At 38.5% G+C, this 19,806-nt stretch overlaps 1 protein-coding gene across 1 annotated transcript in view; it reads left to right on the forward strand.

The window, feature by feature from the left end:
- The window catches only part of Elp2 (elongator complex protein 2), a 30,170-nt gene that overhangs the window by 2,118 nt on the left and 8,246 nt on the right, over positions 1 to 19,806 (forward strand). Inside the window, exons 3-8 of the mRNA XM_071684059.1 lie at positions 2,378 to 2,500; positions 6,027 to 6,248; positions 6,520 to 6,774; positions 12,828 to 13,039; positions 13,955 to 14,061; positions 17,552 to 17,621. Coding sequence (XP_071540160.1) covers positions 2,378 to 2,500; positions 6,027 to 6,248; positions 6,520 to 6,774; positions 12,828 to 13,039; positions 13,955 to 14,061; positions 17,552 to 17,621 — 989 coding nt within the window. The remainder of the gene's footprint in view (positions 1 to 2,377; positions 2,501 to 6,026; positions 6,249 to 6,519; positions 6,775 to 12,827; positions 13,040 to 13,954; positions 14,062 to 17,551; positions 17,622 to 19,806) is intronic.

The raw sequence follows: 19,806 nt of genomic DNA on the forward strand, positions 1-19,806 counted from the left end.
AGTTATGGAGGAGTAAGTCTGGTAAGTATATCAGAAAAAGTGTATGCAAGAATGTTGATTGATAGAGTGATGAGAGTGATGAAAGCAACGAAATGCAGAATAAGTGAGGAGCAAGAGGGTTTTAGGAAAGGCAGGGGTTGTGTGGCTTAGATTTTTGTGGTGAAAATGACTGGGAAAGTATCGAGTGAAAGGTAAGAAGTTGCCTGTAGCTTCTATGGATCTGCAGAAAGCGTATGACTGAGTCAAGTGGAATCCTTTATGGAATGTTTTAAGGATTTATTAGTTAGGGAAAAACAAACGAAAAACTTGGTTTGTGTGAAAGCCTTCAATAGAATAGCAAATACATGTGTAAGAGTGGATGGAGGAAATCTTCCCCTCCTATTCCAGTTTCCAAAAGAAGGAACAGAGAAAAGGGCCAAGTGAGGATTTTTCCCCCTAATGTGGGAATTTTTTTCATACTTGATTGCCATTTTCCATGTTAGCGAGGTAATGACAGGAAACAGACAAAGAAAAATAAAGTCACATCCACTCACATCCATACATGAGCTGTCACGTGTAATGCACATGAAACCACAGCTCCCAGTCCATATCCAAGCCCTACAGACCTTCTCATGGTTTACCCCAGATGTTTCACATGCACTGGTTCAGTTCTTTGATAGCACAATGATCCCAGTATACCACAGTGTTCCAATTTACTCTATTCCATGCATGCCTTTCAACGTCCTGCATATGCAGGTTCCAATTGCTCCTTCCATTTCTTATTTGGTCTCACTATTCTTCTTGTTTCTTCCACTTCTGACACATATATATCCTGTTTGTCAACCTTTCATCACTCATTCTCTTAATATGTCCAGATCATCTCATCACACCCTTTTCTGCTCTCAACCACACTCATTTTATTTCTGCACATATCTCTTACCCTTTCATTACTTACTTAATCAAACCACCTCACAACACCTATTATCCTCAAACATTCATTTCCAACACATCCACCCTTTTCTGTACAACCCTATCTATAGCCCATGCCTCACAACTATATAATAATGTTGGAACTACTACTCCTTCAAACATACCCATTTTTGCTCTCCGCGATAACGTTCTTTCCTTCCACACATTCTTCATCACTCCTAGAAACTTCGCCCCCTCCCCCACTCTGTGGCTCACTTCCGCTTCTCTGGTTCCATTCACTGCTAAGTCCACTCCCAGATATCTAAAACACTTCATTTCCTCCACTTTTTCTCCATTTAAACTTAAATCCAAATTAACTTGTCCCTCAACCCTGCTGAATCTAATTACCTTGCTTTTATTCACATTTACTCCCAACTTTCTCCTTTCACACACATTTCCAAACACAGTCACCAGTTCCTGCAGTTTCTCACTCATATCAGCACCATAGCTGTATCATTGGCAAACAACAACAGACTCACTTTTTCTCCATTTTTAATTTATATGTCCTCTTTGATAACATTTCCTCACTCATTCTGTCTCTATGTCCAGAACATTTCAGCACACCCTCTTCAGCTCTCTAACCTTACTCTTTTTATTACCATTCCTCTCTCTTACTCTTTTGTTACTAACGTGTTAAAACCACCTCATACCACATGTTGTCATAAAACATTTCATTGATGTGAGGCCTATGCCTGACATCCTTATGATAATGTCATTAATACTATACCTCCAAACATACCCATTTTTACCCTCCCAGATGATAATCTCTTTCCTCTCATTCTTCATTGCTCCCAGAACATAAGCCCCCTCACCCACCCTATGACTTATTTCCATTTCTATGGTTCCATTTTCTGCCATGTCCACTCTCAGGTATCTAAAATACTTCACTTCCTCCTGTTTTTCTCCATTGAGATTTACAGCCCAACTAACCTGTCCCTCAACTCTTCTGAACATAACCTTTTTATTCACAGTTACTCTCAACTTTTTCGTTTCACACACACTTCAATCTCAGTCTCCAGCTTCTGCAGTTTCACAGTCAGATCTGCCACCAGTGCTGTGTCATCTGCAAAAAAAATTTGGCTTGCTTCCCAGGCCATCTTGTTCTCTACAGACTGCATACTCCCCCTTTCTCCAAGACTCATTTTATTTTGTATCAGTAAGTATGTCATGGCCCTTTGCTCGGTCCCAAAAGAGATCAGTAAAACTTTATTAATTGGGTCTCATATGGAAGGGATTAATGATTTGATACCTTTACCTGTTTAAACATCATAACTTTGATATTTTTATGTGACTTTTAATAAAAAAGTTTCAGTCTTTTGCACTCCATTTAAAATGTAGTGACCATATTGATAAAGCAGAATTTCACAGTTGCCATATTGTTATTATTTCTATGATCACTTTATACCCAACCTTTGATATTGTCTTTTAGATCATGAAGATGCAGTCCCTCTTGCTGATGCAACAGTTGTGACAAGAGATGGGAAAGAGAAGATATTAGTTGTCACTGTGATAGTAGACACTCTCACCAGTTGGCTTGTTTGTCCTTTGACAGGTAAATCTGCAGTTTTCATAATGTATTTCAGTTTGTATTTCAGGGAGCATTTGTATCTTTAGTATGTTTTACCCTTAGTAAAAAACATTTATTCTTTTTTTTTTTTTTTTTTTTTTTTTTTTTTTTTTTTTTATACTTTGTCGCTGTCTCCCGCGCTTGCGAGGTAGCGCAAGGAAACAGACGAAAGAAATGGCCCAAACCCCCCCCCCATACACATGTACATACACACGTCCACACACGCAAATATACATACCTACACAGCTTTCCATGGTTTACCCATGACGCTTCACATGCCTTGATTCACTCCACTGACAGCAAGTCAACCCCTGTATACCACATCGCTCCAATTCACTCTATTCCTTGCCCTCCTTTCACCCTCCTGCATGTTCAGGCCCCGATCACACAAAATCTTTTTCACTCCATCTTTCCACCTCCAATTTGGTCTCCCTCTTCTCCTCGTTCCCTCCACCTCCGACACATATATCCTCTTGGTCAATCTTTCCTCACTCATTCTCTCCATGTGCCCAAACCATTTCAAAACACCCTCTTCTGCTCTCTCAACCACGCTCTTTTTATTTCCACACATCTCTCTTACCCTTACGTTACTTACTCGATCAAACCACCTCACACCACACATTGTCCTCAAACATCTCATTTCCAGCACATCCATCCTCCTGCGCACAACTCTATCCATAGCCCACGCCTCGCAACCATACAACATTGTTGGAACCACTATTCCTTCAAACATACCCATTTTTGCTTTCCGAGATAATGTTCTCGACTTCCACACATTTTTCAAGGCTCCCAAAATTTTCGCCCCCTCCCCCACCCTATGATCCACTTCCGCTTCCATGGTTCCATCCGCTGACAGATCCACTCCCAGATATCTAAAACACTTCACTTCCTCCAGTTTTTCTCCATTCAAACTCACCTCCCAATTGACTTGACCCTCAACCCTACTGTACCTAATAACCTTGCTCTTATTCACATTTACTCTTAACTTTCTTCTTCCACACACTTTCCCAAACTCAGTCACCAGCTTCTGCAGTTTCTCACATGAATCAGCCACCAGCGCTGTATCATCAGCGAACAACAACTGACTCACTTCCCAAGCTCTCTCATCCCCAACAGACTTCATACTTGCCCCTCTTTCCAGGACTCTTGCATTTACCTCCCTAACAACCCCATCCATAAACAAATTAAACAACCATGGAGACATCACACACCCCTGCCGCAAACCTACATTCACTGAGAACCAATCACTTTCCTCTCTTCCTACACGTACACATGCCTTACATCCTCGATAAAAACTTTTCACTGCTTCTAACAACTTGCCTCCCACACCATATATTCTTAATACCTTCCACAGAGCATCTCTATCAACTCTATCATATGCCTTCTCCAGATCCATAAATGCTACATACAAATCCATTTGCTTTTCTAAGTATTTCTCACATACATTCTTCAAAGCAAACACCTGATCCACACATCCTCTACCACTTCTGAAACCGCACTGCTCTTTCCCAATCTGATGCTCTGTACATGCCTTCACCCTCTCAATCAATACCCTCCCATATAATTTACCAGGAATACTCAACAAACTTATACCTCTGTAATTTGAGCACTCACTCTTATCCCCTTTGCCTTTGTACAATGGCACTATGCACGCATTCCGCCAATCCTCAGGCACCTCACCATGAGTCATACATACATTAAATAACCTTACCAACCAGTCAACAATACAGTCACCCCCTTTTTTAATAAATTCCACTGCAATACCATCCAAACCTGCTGCCTTGCCGGCTTTCATCTTCCGCAAAGCTTTTACTACCTCTTCTCTGTTTACCAAATCATTTTCCCTAACCCTCTCACTTTGCACACCACCTCGACCAAAACACCCTATATCTGCCACTCTGTCATCAGACACATTCAACAAACCTTCAAAATACTCATTCCATCTCCTTCTCACATCACCACTACTTGTTATCACCTCCCCATTTACGCCCTTCACTGAAGTTCCCATTTGCTCCCTTGTCTTACGCACCCTATTTACCTCCTTCCAGAACATCTTTTTATTCTCCCTAAAATTTACTGATAGTCTCTCACCCCAACTCTCATTTGCCCTTTTTTTCACCTCTTGCACCTTTCTCTTGACCTCCTGTCTCTTTCTTTTATACTTCTCCCACTCAAGCTTATTTTATATATTTAACAACAATTCCTGTGCCCCAGGGAAAAGCCGAAGGCCATATTATGTCAGGGGTGTCCATCGATCTGTCTACTGATTGATTTTGGTTAGAATGATTAGGATACTGAATACTTCTTTGCTTATCTCTCTTCATATTTGGAAGGTAAAAGCATTGTCTAAGTACCTTCTGTTTGGTCACCCCTCTTTGTGTATCCTTGTAGCTGTCTGGTAGATTTGATATATATAAAGCAGAAATGAGTCATTGGGTGGATGAGGTGGTGAAGGTAATGGGAACATTGAGGAATATGTGGAAGGAAAGTTATTTGGGAGGGCAGAAATGTGTATGTTTGAAGGTATAGTAGTACCAACAGTGTTTTATGGTTGTGGGGGATGGGCTTTAGATACAGATGTGCAGAGGAGGTGGAGGTGTTGGATATGAAATATTTGAGGACAGGTAGTATTGTTTGATTAAGTAATAAAAGGATAAGAAAGAGGTATGGTAATAAAAAGAGTGCGGTTGAGAGAGCTGAAGAGTTTGTGCTGAAATATGGAGAGAATTAGTGAGGAGAGGTTGATAGAGAGAATATGTGTGTCAGAAATGGAGGGAACAAGAAGGGGAGACCAAATTAGAGATGAAAGGAAAAATGAAAAAGATTTTAAGTGATTAGGGCCTGAAAATGCAGAAGGGTGAAAGGCATTGGATGGGATAGAGTGAATTGGAATGATGTAGTATACAGGAGTCAATACCCTGTCAGTGGACTGAACCAAGGCATGTGAAACATCTGAGGTAAATTTTGGAAAGGTTTGTGGCACCTTTTTGTGAATTAGGAACTGTAATTTTTGCTGCATTGCACATGACATCTAGAGAATGGATGTGAATAGCATTTTGCTTTGAAGGAAGCAAAATAATTTTTTTCAACATGATTGTTAACATATGGAATGATTCACCAGTTAGGGTAGTCGAAAGCAACACCTTTGGTTCATTTAAGAATAGACTTGACAGATACTTTGTTTTAAGTCCACCGCAGTCATTATTAGTGCCTAGTCAGTTACAAAGAAAGGTTAAAGATGTTTCTCCTCATCTGTTTGCTTTCTTGCTTTTACTACAGTAATCTCTGAGCTTTTGATTTCTTCCTTACTCACAAGCAACTTTGAAAGGACCCAATGGTATATTTCTGTTTTTATTCCTTTGTATAGCAGCTCACATTAACATCTTTATAAAGAAGAAAGACATGAGGGTGAGCCTTTTACACTTTTAGATATGATTTTAAATAGTTTAAAGGCAAGTCTGTCATATATATATGAATATGCCCTTTTTACTTATACAAACAATCATTCCAGGAGAGTTTGAGTGTCTTAATGCTTTTGCACCTCCTGCAAGGACATTTGTAATGAGCCTACAGTTGTTTGACATAGAAGGTGCAAAATATCCAGCACTTGTCTGTGGTGGACATGACAGCAAGATTCATATTTTGACTGCCTGTGAGTTGGGTCATTATTACCCAGTGGCTGTTTTGAATGGTCATGAAGACTGGGTTATGACGCTAGATTTCATGAAAGAAGGTAAGAGGGGAAGTATTGTTGTTGAATGATAACTTTAACATTATTTCTAATGTAAGGGCAGTATGAAAGTGAGAGGAGGATTGTTTCAGAAAGGTTAAAGGAACTGACAAATGAATACTTTGTTGAAATAGAGGATAGTTATTGTAATATTGTGCCTTTTTGTTATGAACAATTCATGGTACCAAAGCAATATATGTTTACTATTTGCAATTTCTCAGTAGTTATGTATCTTCTCAGTTTCATACCAGTTCATCATATGCATATATTTCAGATGATGGTTGTTTGCTGCTTGCCAGTGGATCAAAAGATGCCTCTGTTCGATTATGGAGATTTTCTTACATGAAAAGTAATGAACAATTACAAGATACTCTAAATGCAGGGAACAAAGAACTGAGGCTAAGGAGCATAATTTTTAATGTACCATCAGATACTGCAGATGTTATCCTTTCTGTATTACTTGACGCCATTTTAGCAGGACATGAAGGACTTGTGTCTGAAGTGCATTGGGCTCGACCTGTTCTGAAAGGTAAAATTAGTAAATTCATTATAGATAGAACACAAAGTTACTCTGACACTTTTTATGACCTTCATACTCTTCAAAAGTTAGTATCTCATGTGCCCTCTTTCACTGTACATTAAGATGGTGCTTGCATATTCTTCTCTACATCCCATAGTATCTGCTGGTTTTTCTAGATTTTTTTTCAATGCACTATCCTACTTCTTTATGCCCCCCCCCCCATGCCCTGTCTTTTGTTAACCATTTGCATCACAAAACCCTGTATCCTGATTTCCTCATAGCTCTGTGTATCCTATGTCTTGCTTCACATGTATTTTCCTTTCTTTTTTTTGTAGAAATACCCATTAAATTTCTTAACTTCAGGTGATATCCTGCTCTTACACCTTCATGCATCCCACATATGCTCAGGATCCTCAAGACAACTGGTCCCCCCATGTAGCCTTAATATGTTCATTATCTGTCATGGGATCCATTAACATCCTGATAATGGTTGATGTTGTCCGTAATCTTGGTATAAGAATATGCACTGGAGGATTCAGATTCTCATTTTTGAATTCTTTATTTAGATTTTAGCTAGCTTCCTGTGGATTTGAGGTATGCAAAACTTAGCTTTAAGTATCTCTAGGCTTAAATGTACACCATCTAACCATATATGTAAGTATGTTTTTGCTGCTGAGAGGACTAAGGTATTTGATGAATAACCATGGTTTTTCATTCCTATTAATGAGAACAAAAAATATATTTTTTTTATTTTATTTTGCTTTGTCGCTGTCTCCCGTGTTTGCGAGGTAGCGCAAGGAAACAGACGAAAGAAATGGCCCAACCCACCCCCATACACATGTATATACATACACGTCCACACACGCAAATATACATACCTATACATCTCAATGTACACATATATATATACACAGACACATACATATATACCCATGCACACAATTCACACTGTCTGCCTTTATTCATTCCCATCGCCACTTCGCCACACATGAAATACCATCCCCCTCCCCCCTCATGTGTGCGAGGTAGCGCTAGGAAAAGACAACAAAGGCCCCATTCGTTCACACTCAGTCTCTAGCTGTCATGCAATAATGCCCGAAATCACAGCTCCCTTTCCACATCCAGGCCCCACAGAACTTTCCATGGTTTACCCCAAATGCTTCACATGCCCTGATTCAATCCACTGACAGCACGTCAACCCCGGTATACCACATCGATCCAATTCACTCTATTCCTTGCCCGCCTTTCACCCTCCTGCATGTTCAGGCCCCGATCACTCAAAATCTTTTTCACTCCATCTTTCCACCTCCAATTTGGTCTCCCACTTCTCCTCGTTCCCTCCACCTCCAACACATATATCCTCTTGGTCAATCTTTCCTCACTCATTCAATAAAAGTGGTTTGGACAGACTTACTTTTAAGAAGTAGGTTTTGCTTTGTTTCCCCTCTGGAGGTTCCTGAGCTTAAAATTTGCAGGGATTGGATGAAAACCTAAACCAACATTGAATTCTGATAACAAAAAAGGAAATACCTTCAGCATGATACTTTTAATGTAAACAGAAGAGATATTTACTGTTGGCTCAAAATGTGATGCTGTAGGTTTTCTTGTAGCTATTTAAGAAAAATTACCTGGAGAATTTTCCATATTTATTACAAAATCTTATGGTCTCCAGGCTGCACTTAAAGTTACTGAGCAATTCCTGGAGTGGATTCCAAGCTACATAATACTATGCTCCAGTGCATTCCATGTTTCAGAAAATTCAAGAATAGATGAGAAGAATCCCTTTAAAGCATAAGAGTGTAGAAATCTGCTGCTGATCATGAATTATTGGTATTAAGAGTGATGAAACAGCGGTTGCTAGGGCTAAAGCAGCTATATTAAGCAGTGTGAGTGTTATGCCTCACATTAATTTTATGGACAGACTGAATAATTATGGTAGATTTAAATGGCATGTTAGGTGGGACATGGAATCCCAGAATGATAAAGAACTGTCGTGGATAAAGAAAGGTGTCGAAAAATGGCATTTTTCCTTCAACAGGAATTGCTGTTTTGAGACACTTGTTTGTTGACTGAGGATTGATCTGTGTTGAACCATGGTCACTTAATGGAAAGGAAACCTGCCCTGGTATGAAACACCTGCAGCTGTAATAGCACTGTTGAACATGTACCATTGAACTGCCAAAAATATAGGAGTCTCAGTATCATATATGAATTATATAACAATGATGGAAAAAAGTCTCAAGAAATTTTGGATAAAAATGTGTTGTTCACTGGTTAGTTTTGGGTTCCTGGTGATGTTGTATTGATGTGAGATATAGGCTATAGATGAGAATGTTCAGAAGAGGATGGGTGTGTTGGAAATGAAATATTAGAGGACAGCATGTGTGAGGAGAGTGTGATTGAATAAGTAATGATATGGTAAGAAAGGTGCTGTAATAAGAAGAGTATGGTTTAGAGAGTTGAAGAGAGTGTGCTAAAATGGTTTGGACACTTGGAGAGAATGAATAAGAAGAGTGGATGTGGATGTCACAAGCAGAAGTGGACACCAAACTGGTGATGGAATGATGGAATGAAACAGATTTTGAGTGCTTTGGGCCTGAAGTGCGTAAGGATGAATGGCGTGCACAGAATAGAGTGAATTGAAGTGATGTGGTATATATGGATAGACATGAAATCATGGGACTTAATCAGGGCATATGAAGTGGTGTGGGGAACCACAGAAAGGTCTGTGGGCCTGGCTGTGGATAGCAGGGCTGTGGCTTTGGTGCATTACACATGACAGCTATAGAATGCATGTGAGTGAATGAGGCCTTTTATTCATATCCTGGTGCTACCTAACTAACAGGGGAAACAATGAACAAATATGAATGGGTGAAGGGGCTGGAAACTTTTACTCCTTGAGTTGCTGTTTCTAAAATTTGATACAGAAGAAGGAGAGATGAGTGCTCATTCTCCTTAAAGGTTCATTCTCAGATATCTGAATGTGAATGGATGATGAGCAGGAAGAGATTGGTGATATGTTGAGGAGAGAAATCTAGGTGTTCTATCTATGAGTGACACCTAGACTTAGGGGAGAGGGAAGAATGGTTTGGAAATGTCTTAGGGATAAAGTCAGAGGTTGGTGTGTGATCAAGTGCAATGGAAGGGGTGGCATTTCTGCTGAAGGAGTTGTGGGAATTTGTGAAAGAGTAAAAAAGTGAGCACCAGACTTATATGTGTAAAAGTGATAGTGATTATGAGAGGATGGTGATTGTTAGTTGTTATGCACTTAGTATTGAGAGGAGTAAGGAAAAAAGGTAACTAATTTGGGAGGAGCTGAGTGAGTGTAAAGGCAATTGAAATAAAAGTGAATGTTTAATGTTTGAAGAGGCATAAGTTGGTTGAGTGTAGTGATCTAAAGGGTGGTGGCTTGCACAGAGCATCAAACATGGGAGAAGCATTGTGGTGAATGGTAGGTATTTTGCCTTAGAATGTGTGCAAAAATGCTTAGAGAAACAGGAGATTTGTATATGGCATTAATGGATGTGGAGAAAGCACATGATGAGGTTCATAGAATTACATGGATGCACAGACCACACAGACCCGAGGTCCAAGCAAGGTGGTCTGGCCTTAATGCTAAGAAAACAAACAAACAAACAAACAAAAATAAATGAATAGCACTCTTGTGAGCACATGCTGGCAGGAAAACAGGTAGAAAAGTACCTTGCAGGATCAACAAACCTGAAGGGAAGTCATAAAGTAGAATGAACATGAATATGTCATGCATCTCATCACCAATAACATGCATCCTTTCCCTTTTTGTTATAAGACATTACTTAGGATAAACTTAAGCTCTAGCCTCTTGACTTCCTATGCTTATGATATTCCCGATGTTGAAGAATGATACTGTAATTCTTAATTACTCGCTCAAAGTAGGCAACTTGAATTTATCAGTGTTAGTATGATACCACAACATGGCCAGGGAGAGATCAGTGGTTGAGAAGCTATTATGATATACCACAACGTTATGATGACTGGTTTATTGAATTATGCAATACCAGAGTGTGACAAGTGATGATCAAACCTAATTAATGATGTTGTTCTGAACAACATTTTCTAGGAGCTTATTCTATGTATCAGTACTGTTGTTGGTAAAAAAATGTTTCAAACAGTCCAGATTAACTCATTGCCTTTTAAATTTTAATCCATTTCCTCTCATCAATAATGCTAGTTCTGTTGTAAAGAAATATTCAATATCAGCATTGTTGAATCCTTAGTCATTTTGAAACATTCTATTAATTTGCCCCAGAGGCACCTCTTGCGTAAGGAAAACAAGTTTAATTCTTACAGTCTCTCCTCTTATGGTAGGTTATGTAAGGATGGAATCAATTTAGTTGCTCTTCACTGCACTGCTTCCAATTTAAGACTGTCCTTACTTAAGTGCATTGCCTAAAACTGCATTACGTATTCAAGATGTGGTCTGACTAGACTTAGGTATAGTGGCAATATCACATCCTTGCTTTTGTATGTAAAGTTTGTGTTTATAAATCCTAACTTGTTTGCTTCCTTGGCAGCTTCATTGCATTGCGGGGAGAATTTGGCCCCTAGATCTCTTTATCTTGTGGCTCATCAGTTCATAATGAGAATGTTCTACTTGTAACAGGTGACAATTATTGATGTTAAATTTAGTTATTTTATCTAGCTCCTCTTGTAATCTTATCCTATTTTTACAGCTAATATAGCACTGCCAATTTCTGTGTCATCTGCAAATTTGGGTACTAGATTATTTAGCCCTACGTCAAGTGAAAGAGGTTTTGAGTGTCTGGGGCATGAACATGCTTGAGGGTTTGAAGCATGCATGGGAAAGAGTGAACTGGAGTGATGTGGTATACTGAGGGTATCGTGGTGTTAGTGGGCTGAATCCGGTATGTGAAGCAGTCAGGGAAAACCATGGGAATGTCTGTGGAGTGTGGTTGCGGATAGAGAATTCTGGTTTTGATGCATTATACATGACAGCTAAGAAAGGATGTGAGCAAATGAAGCCATTCTTTGTCTGTTCCTGGCACTACATTGCTTTTGCAAGAAAGAATGAATAAGTATGAGAAAAGAAGATTGTTTCTAGATATTTTTTCATGCTAGAAAGCACTGAAAAGCTGCAAGGTTCTAGTGCTCTACAAATTCTGCAAAACTGAATTAAAGTGCTGAAAGGAGTCATCATAATTCACATCTTATTCGTCAGTCATGATGCTTCATCCCCTTCACCAGTTCCCAGATTGTGTGATACTCTTCCACCACATGCTGAACTTTGAAATATTTCACCCACTATTCTAGTGGTATGGAAGGGAAGGTAAAAATATATCATCCATAATTTTAGAGGAAAAGGGTATCCAGTTTCTCAGGAATATTCAGCTTTTTGGCCAGTGCCATGCTTTCTTGCAAAATTATTGTTATTGGGCCTATTTTCAGGTGATGGATTAAAACATCCTTCCCTTCATGATAAAGAATTTAAAAAAAAAAGTTAGATGAAGGAAACATCATTACATCAATGGCAATAAGGCAATGGTATGCATATGTAGCATATTCTGCTATGTCACTAAGTCCTCTTCCTTTCTTCTCTAAGATTGTATATACAGAAAAGTATGAATCTGGCTTGAAGTCTTTTCATCATTCTGTAAAGTCCTCTGTGATTACTTATCATGATTAGATTGTATTACAAACATTTTCTGTTCCAGTGTTGAAATTTTTGTTCAACAAGACTGTAAGTATTTGTTTTCTGTATACTTTGTTATCTCACAGAGTACTCATTTGGACATGCTGTGTTAGCGTTATGGCTACATTTCATACTTATGACTTGGTATTAATGTCACCATGAATTTTCTGTGTATTTGAAAGAAAAATATGATTGTTTCACAAGTACATGAACCAGATATAGCTTTTTGAATTGTAAATGATAATGAAAATCACATTTGCATATTTCATTGCTATGTGAATTAGTTTGATTAGAACTTTACAACATCGCAGTTAGGTATCTTTTCTTAGGTTCATAATGATTAATCTGTACCGTTTCCAATTTTTCTCCTCAGACAGTGGAAGCCATCAGCCCTATAAGCTTCTTACTTGTTCTAAGACACAGGACCGTTCTATTATTATTTGGGAGCCAGAAGGTGGATCCAGCAGTGGCAGTGGCATGTGGTTGGAAGTAGCTCGGCTTGGAGAAGTTGGTGGTAATATGGAAGGCTATTACAGCTGCCAATTTAGTCCAGACACAACTCAAGTGTTGGGGTGCAGCTATCAGGTAATTCTCTACACCATTAAGGTTTCCATTGTACTTGTGAAATATTGATACACCCATCCTCATATAATGGCAGGTTATTAATTAGAATTAGAGTTGAGAGTAAATTTGAATAAGAGCAAGCTTATTTGGTTCAGTAGGGTTGAGGGACAAGTTAATTGGGATGTAAGTTTGACTGGAGAAAAATTGGAGGAAGTGAAGTGTCTTAGATATCTGGGAGTGGACTTAGCAGTGAATGGAACCATGGAAGTGGAAGTGGGTCACAGGGTGGGGGAGGAGCTGAAGGTTCTGGGAAAGATGAAGAATGTGTAGGAGAGAACATTATCTTGGAGAGCAAAAATGGGTATAATTGAAGAGATAATAGTTCAACAATGTTATATGGTTGCGAGGCATGGGCTATAGATAGAGTTGTAGAGAGGAGGGTGGATGTGTTGGAAATGAATTGTTTGAGGACAATAAGTGGTGTGAGATGGTTTGATCGAGTAAGTAATGAAAAGGTAAGAGAGATGTGTGGAAATAAAAAGAGTGTGGTTGAGAGAGCAGAAGAGGGTGTGTTAAAATGGTTTGGACATATGGAGAGAATGAGTGAAGAAAGATTGACAAAGAGGATATATGTGTCAGAGGTGGAGGGCACAGGGAGAAATGGGAGACCAAATTGGAGGTGGAAGGATGGAGTGAAAAAGATTTTGAGTGATTGGGGCTTGAACATACAGGAGGGTGAGAGGCATGCAAGGAATAAAGCGAATTGGAACAATGTGGTATACCAGGGTTGATGTGCTATCAATGGACTGAACCAGAGCATTTGAAACGTCTTGGGTAAACCATGGAAAGGATAATGGAGCCTGGATGTCAGTATCCTAACTGAATTCTGAGATACATGTCAGTATATAGCTTGTTAGAGACAATTTGTATTTTCAGGGTGGACTTCATCTTTGGGAGTATCAAGCAGGAGCTTGGCAGCCTTGTGTAGTTGTTGGTGGACACTTTGATGAAGTTGCTGACATCACTTGGGATCCACAAGGCAGGTAAGTGGTTTGAGAAATGGGTGCGTAATGTTATACTTGTTTGATATTTATCTGTAATTGATTATCTTGCAAGTGATACAGGTTGATGCATGTAAAGTCTTGCTCAGACATATATGCAATCTCCACAGTTGTCCAAGACAAAGTTGAATGCTTGTTTTATTAATGATAGAATTACAGTAAGAAAGGAAAAATCTATTAATAAGTACAAGATTGATCTAGTGGGTGCTGCCTTGGCAATTATAGCCAGAGGAGAGTTTGTATAGGAAAAAGAAAACTAGAGAGGAGTGAAGTAAAGATAATTTGTAATGTAGACACAGCAAATATATGTAATTTTGAAGGAAATGGTGTATTAGGGTGTCTTATTAATTATTAATTGACTTTTATATAAGATGACAGGTACCTCCATACCACAGTATGAATATCCTTACCAGTTTACCTTTATCTCTATGTGCAATAACAAATGGTTGTAAGACTCCTTCCCTATACTGAACAAATAGTTAATTATAAAAGGATTACAGTACTATCATCATCATCATCTGTAAGTATCTCCAAGGGAGAAGAATCCATATTGGAAGGCTTATCATTATTGTCATCATCAGCAAATATTATTCCTATTTCCAATAGTTGAATTTTAGCAGATTTTGGTTTTGAATCATACTGACTGTCTGCTTTGCATACATCTGCTTTTTCTAGTAGAAATTCTCTATGGTAGAGAGTTAGGTCATGTGGCCCTTTTGCCACTTTTAAACAACTTTTTTGATAAGGATCATTGTAAGTAATTAGCTGCAGAATTTCCTGAGCACTTGTTATAATATCACTCAAGTTCAGGTTCAGGTGTAGGCTCAGTGGCTCCCTGGGCTGCTTGATCTTGCTTACGCATCAATAGATCATTATTATATGACTATTCCCTGTGAATGCCCACAAGTTTGTAAGCTTTATCTCTTCTTTCTCCTGGAATTCAGTTTCATATGCAAGGCATACAGTTTCTTTCACTACTGTAGATCTTGTAGGTAATCTTTAAGAATCATGACCACATTTTGGCCAAATTATTTTCCTCTAAACATTATGGTTGGTTGGATGTTTAGGCTTTAGGCTTATTAGCTGTGAAGGCATGAAGGCCATCAACATCAAACTACATCCACCAGCCAAAGAACAGTGAAAACTTCTTAAGGTGTTAAGAATATTTCTAAGACAAACGTTCTTACCATACAAATGGTCCTTGCCAAATACTATTCATGTTTCCTTCTCAGGATAGGCATTGTTATGAAAAGCATTCATTATACTTGTAATTTTTCCAGAATTCTTCTAAAAATGTTCAAATAATGTTCAACTTTTCAGTATTTGAATCAGTATTAATTGTGAATGTAAAACTCAAGAGTCACTTGTGTGCATGCACAAACTTACCACAAGACAAAATGCCTAATTAAAAAGAAAACTGAATAACAACAATGGCTCTTAACACTCTTTTCCCAGTCAATTTGACATTTTAGTTATAATGCTTAAAAGCTTATGAACTTTGAAGGTGTAAAATTACAGAATTATTAGCAAATACAGTGCTGGAACATAACATAGAATGATTAATTTTACCAGAAACTCACCCCTAAAAGTTTCCTGTGTGTGTTGTCATTTAGTCTGCCCGCAAAGCTGTGTAGACACGCATACAGACACTGTCTTCTTCATTCCAATTGATAAGAATTTACTTTTACTCTTTTTTAGATGTTTCATTATTACCTTATTACAGTGACTAAACTACTAAATGCAGTACAGTAAGAGTGCAAAGCATTCATCAAATCATAATAGAGTCAACTTAGTGCCAACATCTCCAGGTTGTAAACTGAGAACTGAATTTATGCCACTCACTGAAAATTAAACCAGGCACCATCACTTGTCCTCCTTCATCTCCCTCCTCCTTGCCTGAAGGTTGTTAGGAATTCTTTGTTCTTTTAAATGTTTCACATCATTACAACTGTTGTGTAGCTGAACATGCAAAGCAGCCATTTGATATTACCAGAAAGTCAACTCAGTGGCAGTGATGTGTGTGCGGAGTGTCCTCCCATGCTCACTTCTCTGGCTTACCATTTGATGTAATTCATTGATATTTTATTGTTGCTGTTGTACAATTACTGTATCATTAGACATAGCACAGTAACAGTGCAAAAGCACCAGAAAGACAATTTAGTGATTTTATGTGTGTATGGTATATTGCTGAGGAGTATGTGCGTATGTATTGAGGGGAGGCCTTGGAGCTACCAGCCTCAGTATTGTTATTTGAATCAGTAATCTCAAACTTAGTTAATTCTTTTCCATGATTACCATAAGTATTGTTAAAAACAGCACAGTAAGAATGCACAGGAATCATACCATAAAGTTGACTTTATGTATGTGTGTTTGTATGTGGGGATGTATTGTTGTGGAATTTGTGTTCAAAAAGGAGGTGTGGAGGGTTTAACTACTCCCTTGGCTCCTTACCACCCACACTGCTCAGTTGCCAATTGTAACTTTCATGTTTATTTAAGGACAAGAGTCCCCAGCATTACAAATTAATGGCATCTCACCTTTCAAACTCACACAGAGAACAACCAGTGTTGACTCCCTGCTGAACTTCATCACCTTACGTTTATCTACATTAACTGTTAGTGTCCCCCTTTCAGACTCTTCCAAATTTAGACTCCAGCTTCTGCACTGAAGTCTGCCACCAGAACTGTGTTATTTGTAAACAGCAATTGACTAGCCCCCCCCCCCTTCAGTATACTGTAGACGTGCCCTTCTCACTAAGACCGTCACATTGACCTCCCTCAACCCCCCTTCTATAAGCTGAGTAAACAACCTTGGTGGCAGATTTACCTTTACTTGGAACACTCACCTTCCTCCCTTCCTCATTCTACTTTCCATACTCTTTTGATAAAAACTCACTGCAAAAGTTTCTCTCGTCTCACACCATATATTCATTGCACCTTCCAAAAACATCTTTGTCAACCCTGTCATAAGCTTTCTCCAGATCCATAAATGCCACATACAAGCTCCTCTCTTTCTCCAATTATTTCTCACAGATTTTTATTCCTCTACCATTTCTGAATTTGCTATTGTTCTGCCTCAGTCTGATGATCTGTTTTTGCCACCAGCCACTCAGTCACTACTCTCCTGTACAAATTTCCAGGTATACTGAACCAATTTGTACTTCTGATTGCAAAATAAAAGATAAGTAGAATTCTTTATTATTGATCTGGGGGTTATGAATGGCATTTGTATGAATTTTACCTTGATGTAATTTTTAGGTATGCATGATTAACACCATTGCTGTGAGAGTGAGAAACCTCTTAATTGAGTTGGTAGTTAAGATATCAGATATCTTTAATGAATGAGAATTAGTTAGAAAATTCTTTATGAATTTATCAAGTTAACTCAATTGTTAGCAGTATAGTAGCTAGAATAGGTTGCATTGCAGAATACAGAATGTGAAATGGTTTATTAACTTATTTCTTTTTTCCAGATACTTGTTATCAGTCAGTAAGGACCAAACCACTCGTCTCCATGCGCCATGGAAGAAGACAGACGGTGAGGTAGGTAATATCCCTCAAAAATACTATTCATCAGTTCCTCTTTTCATGATTTTTTTGTTCATGACAGTGAATGGAAGGTGAAGAGTTCAGGATAGGTACTCCTGAATAGAAAAATGGTACTTCTCAGTGAAAGGAAGGAAGTGGGGATCCCAGGAGAAAAATGAAAGAGAATTCAAAGGAGAAAAACAAACTGTTTTAGAAGAAGATAAAAGGTAAAGAGAGGCATGTATATTGAGATAAGGTGTATTAGACGAACATAGAAAAGAAAGCTATTGACATAAGGTGAAGTTTTTAAGAGGTAGAGAGAGTTTCAAAGAACTGATTGGAAATCATGATGTGCCAGAAGTGTCTCTGAAAACTGTAGTATTAGAAGTTTGAGAGAGGAATACTGTAGGAATATGGGAGATGAATACATTGTAAAGGAAGTAGTAGGAATAATGATAGAGCTCTTAAAGAATGGTAAAGCTTGGGTTGTTGGTGAGTGATAAGATGAAGGGTGTGGATGAAAATGCAAGAGGATGGATCTGGAAAGTATGGAAGCACAGAAAATTTATTTTGTGCTTTTTGACTGGATGAAAGTGTTAATTTTTCTGCTATATTTAGGAAAAGGGAGTAATAGTTATAGGAAAAATTATAGAGGAGTATATCATATCATTATAGTTAACATGATGTGTGGTAGGATAGTGACTGAACAAGCTAAAATGATTAATGATGAAGAACAAAGAAGACATTTTGTAGACAAGATTTTTGGACTTAGGTATTTGAGGAAGTTTAAGAGAAAAAGAAAGTGTAAGCAGCTTTTATGGATGTAGAAAAAGCATTTGATATGGAGATTAAGGAAAGTTCTTGAAACGATTATGAGTCTATGTAGCATGATTGAAAGATGTTTGAATGCTGTTCAGATCTATAGTAATACAGTTCATTCTTCTATAGCACAGTTGTTACATTTCTAGAAAACAGTATGTCATATAAGGATGCTTAATGTAATTCAATCTCTAGCTGTCGTGTAATGCACCGAAACCGCAGCTCCCAATCTACATCCAGGGCCTACAGACCTTTCCGCGGTTTACCCCAGACCTTTCACATGCTCTGGTTCAGTCCATTAATAGCACATTGACTCCAGTATACCACTTCGTTCCAATTCTTTCTGTTCCTTGCTTACCTCACCCTCCTGTATGTTCAGGTCCTTTTTGCTCAAAATCTTTTTCACTCCATCCTTCCACCTTCAGTTTGGTCTCCCACATCTCCTTGTCCCCTCCACCTCTGATGCATATATCCTCTTTGTCAATCTTTCCTCACTCGTTCTCATCATATGTCCAAACCATTTCAACACACCCTCTTCTACTCTTTTAACCACACTCTTTTTATTTCCACACCTATCTCTCTTACCCTTTCATTACTTATTTGATCAAACCACCTCACACCACATATTGTCCTCAGACATTTCATTTCCAACACTTCCACCCTCCTCAATACATCCCTGTCCATAGTCCATGCCTCACAGTCATATGATATTGTTGGAACTACTATTCTTTTAAACATACCCATTTTTGCTCTCCGAGATAATGTTCTCTCCTTCCACTCATTCCTCATTGCTTCCAGAACCCTCGCCCCCTCCCCCACTCTATGACTCACTTCCACTTCCATGGTTCCATTCGCTGCTAAGTCAGCTCCCAGATACCTAAAACACTTCACTTCCAATTTTTCTCCATTCAGACTTACATTCCAATTAACTTGTCCCTCAACCCTACTGAACCTAATAACCTTGTTCTTATTCACATTTACTTTCAATTTTCTCCTTTCACACACTTTTCCAGACTCAGTCACCAACTTCTGCAGTTTCTCCCACAAATCAGCATTCCTCCTCTCTTCCTACTCGTACACATGCCTTACAGTATATTTATTTATTTTATCATCAGAGCAATATTCTCTTCATGTTTAATCAATTCCTTCATTTATCAAGCCTAAGCTCGATACTCCATGATATATATTGATAAACTGAGGCATTCTAATCTAATCTGGATGTTGTGCAAATTATTTCCGAATGATTTTAGCACCTATTGGATGACAATATGTAGCAGCCTGGTAGGTTAGATTTTCAAAAAAGATTCTGGAATCTAGTGCCTTGCATAGTAGATGCTACTGTTGATTATCAATTATTTGACCGTCCTGTAATGGAAACAAA

The sequence above is a fragment of the Panulirus ornatus genome, chromosome 3, assembly GCF_036320965.1.
Source record: "Panulirus ornatus isolate Po-2019 chromosome 3, ASM3632096v1, whole genome shotgun sequence".
In the NCBI taxonomy this organism is placed as follows: Eukaryota; Metazoa; Arthropoda; class Malacostraca; order Decapoda; family Palinuridae; genus Panulirus; species Panulirus ornatus.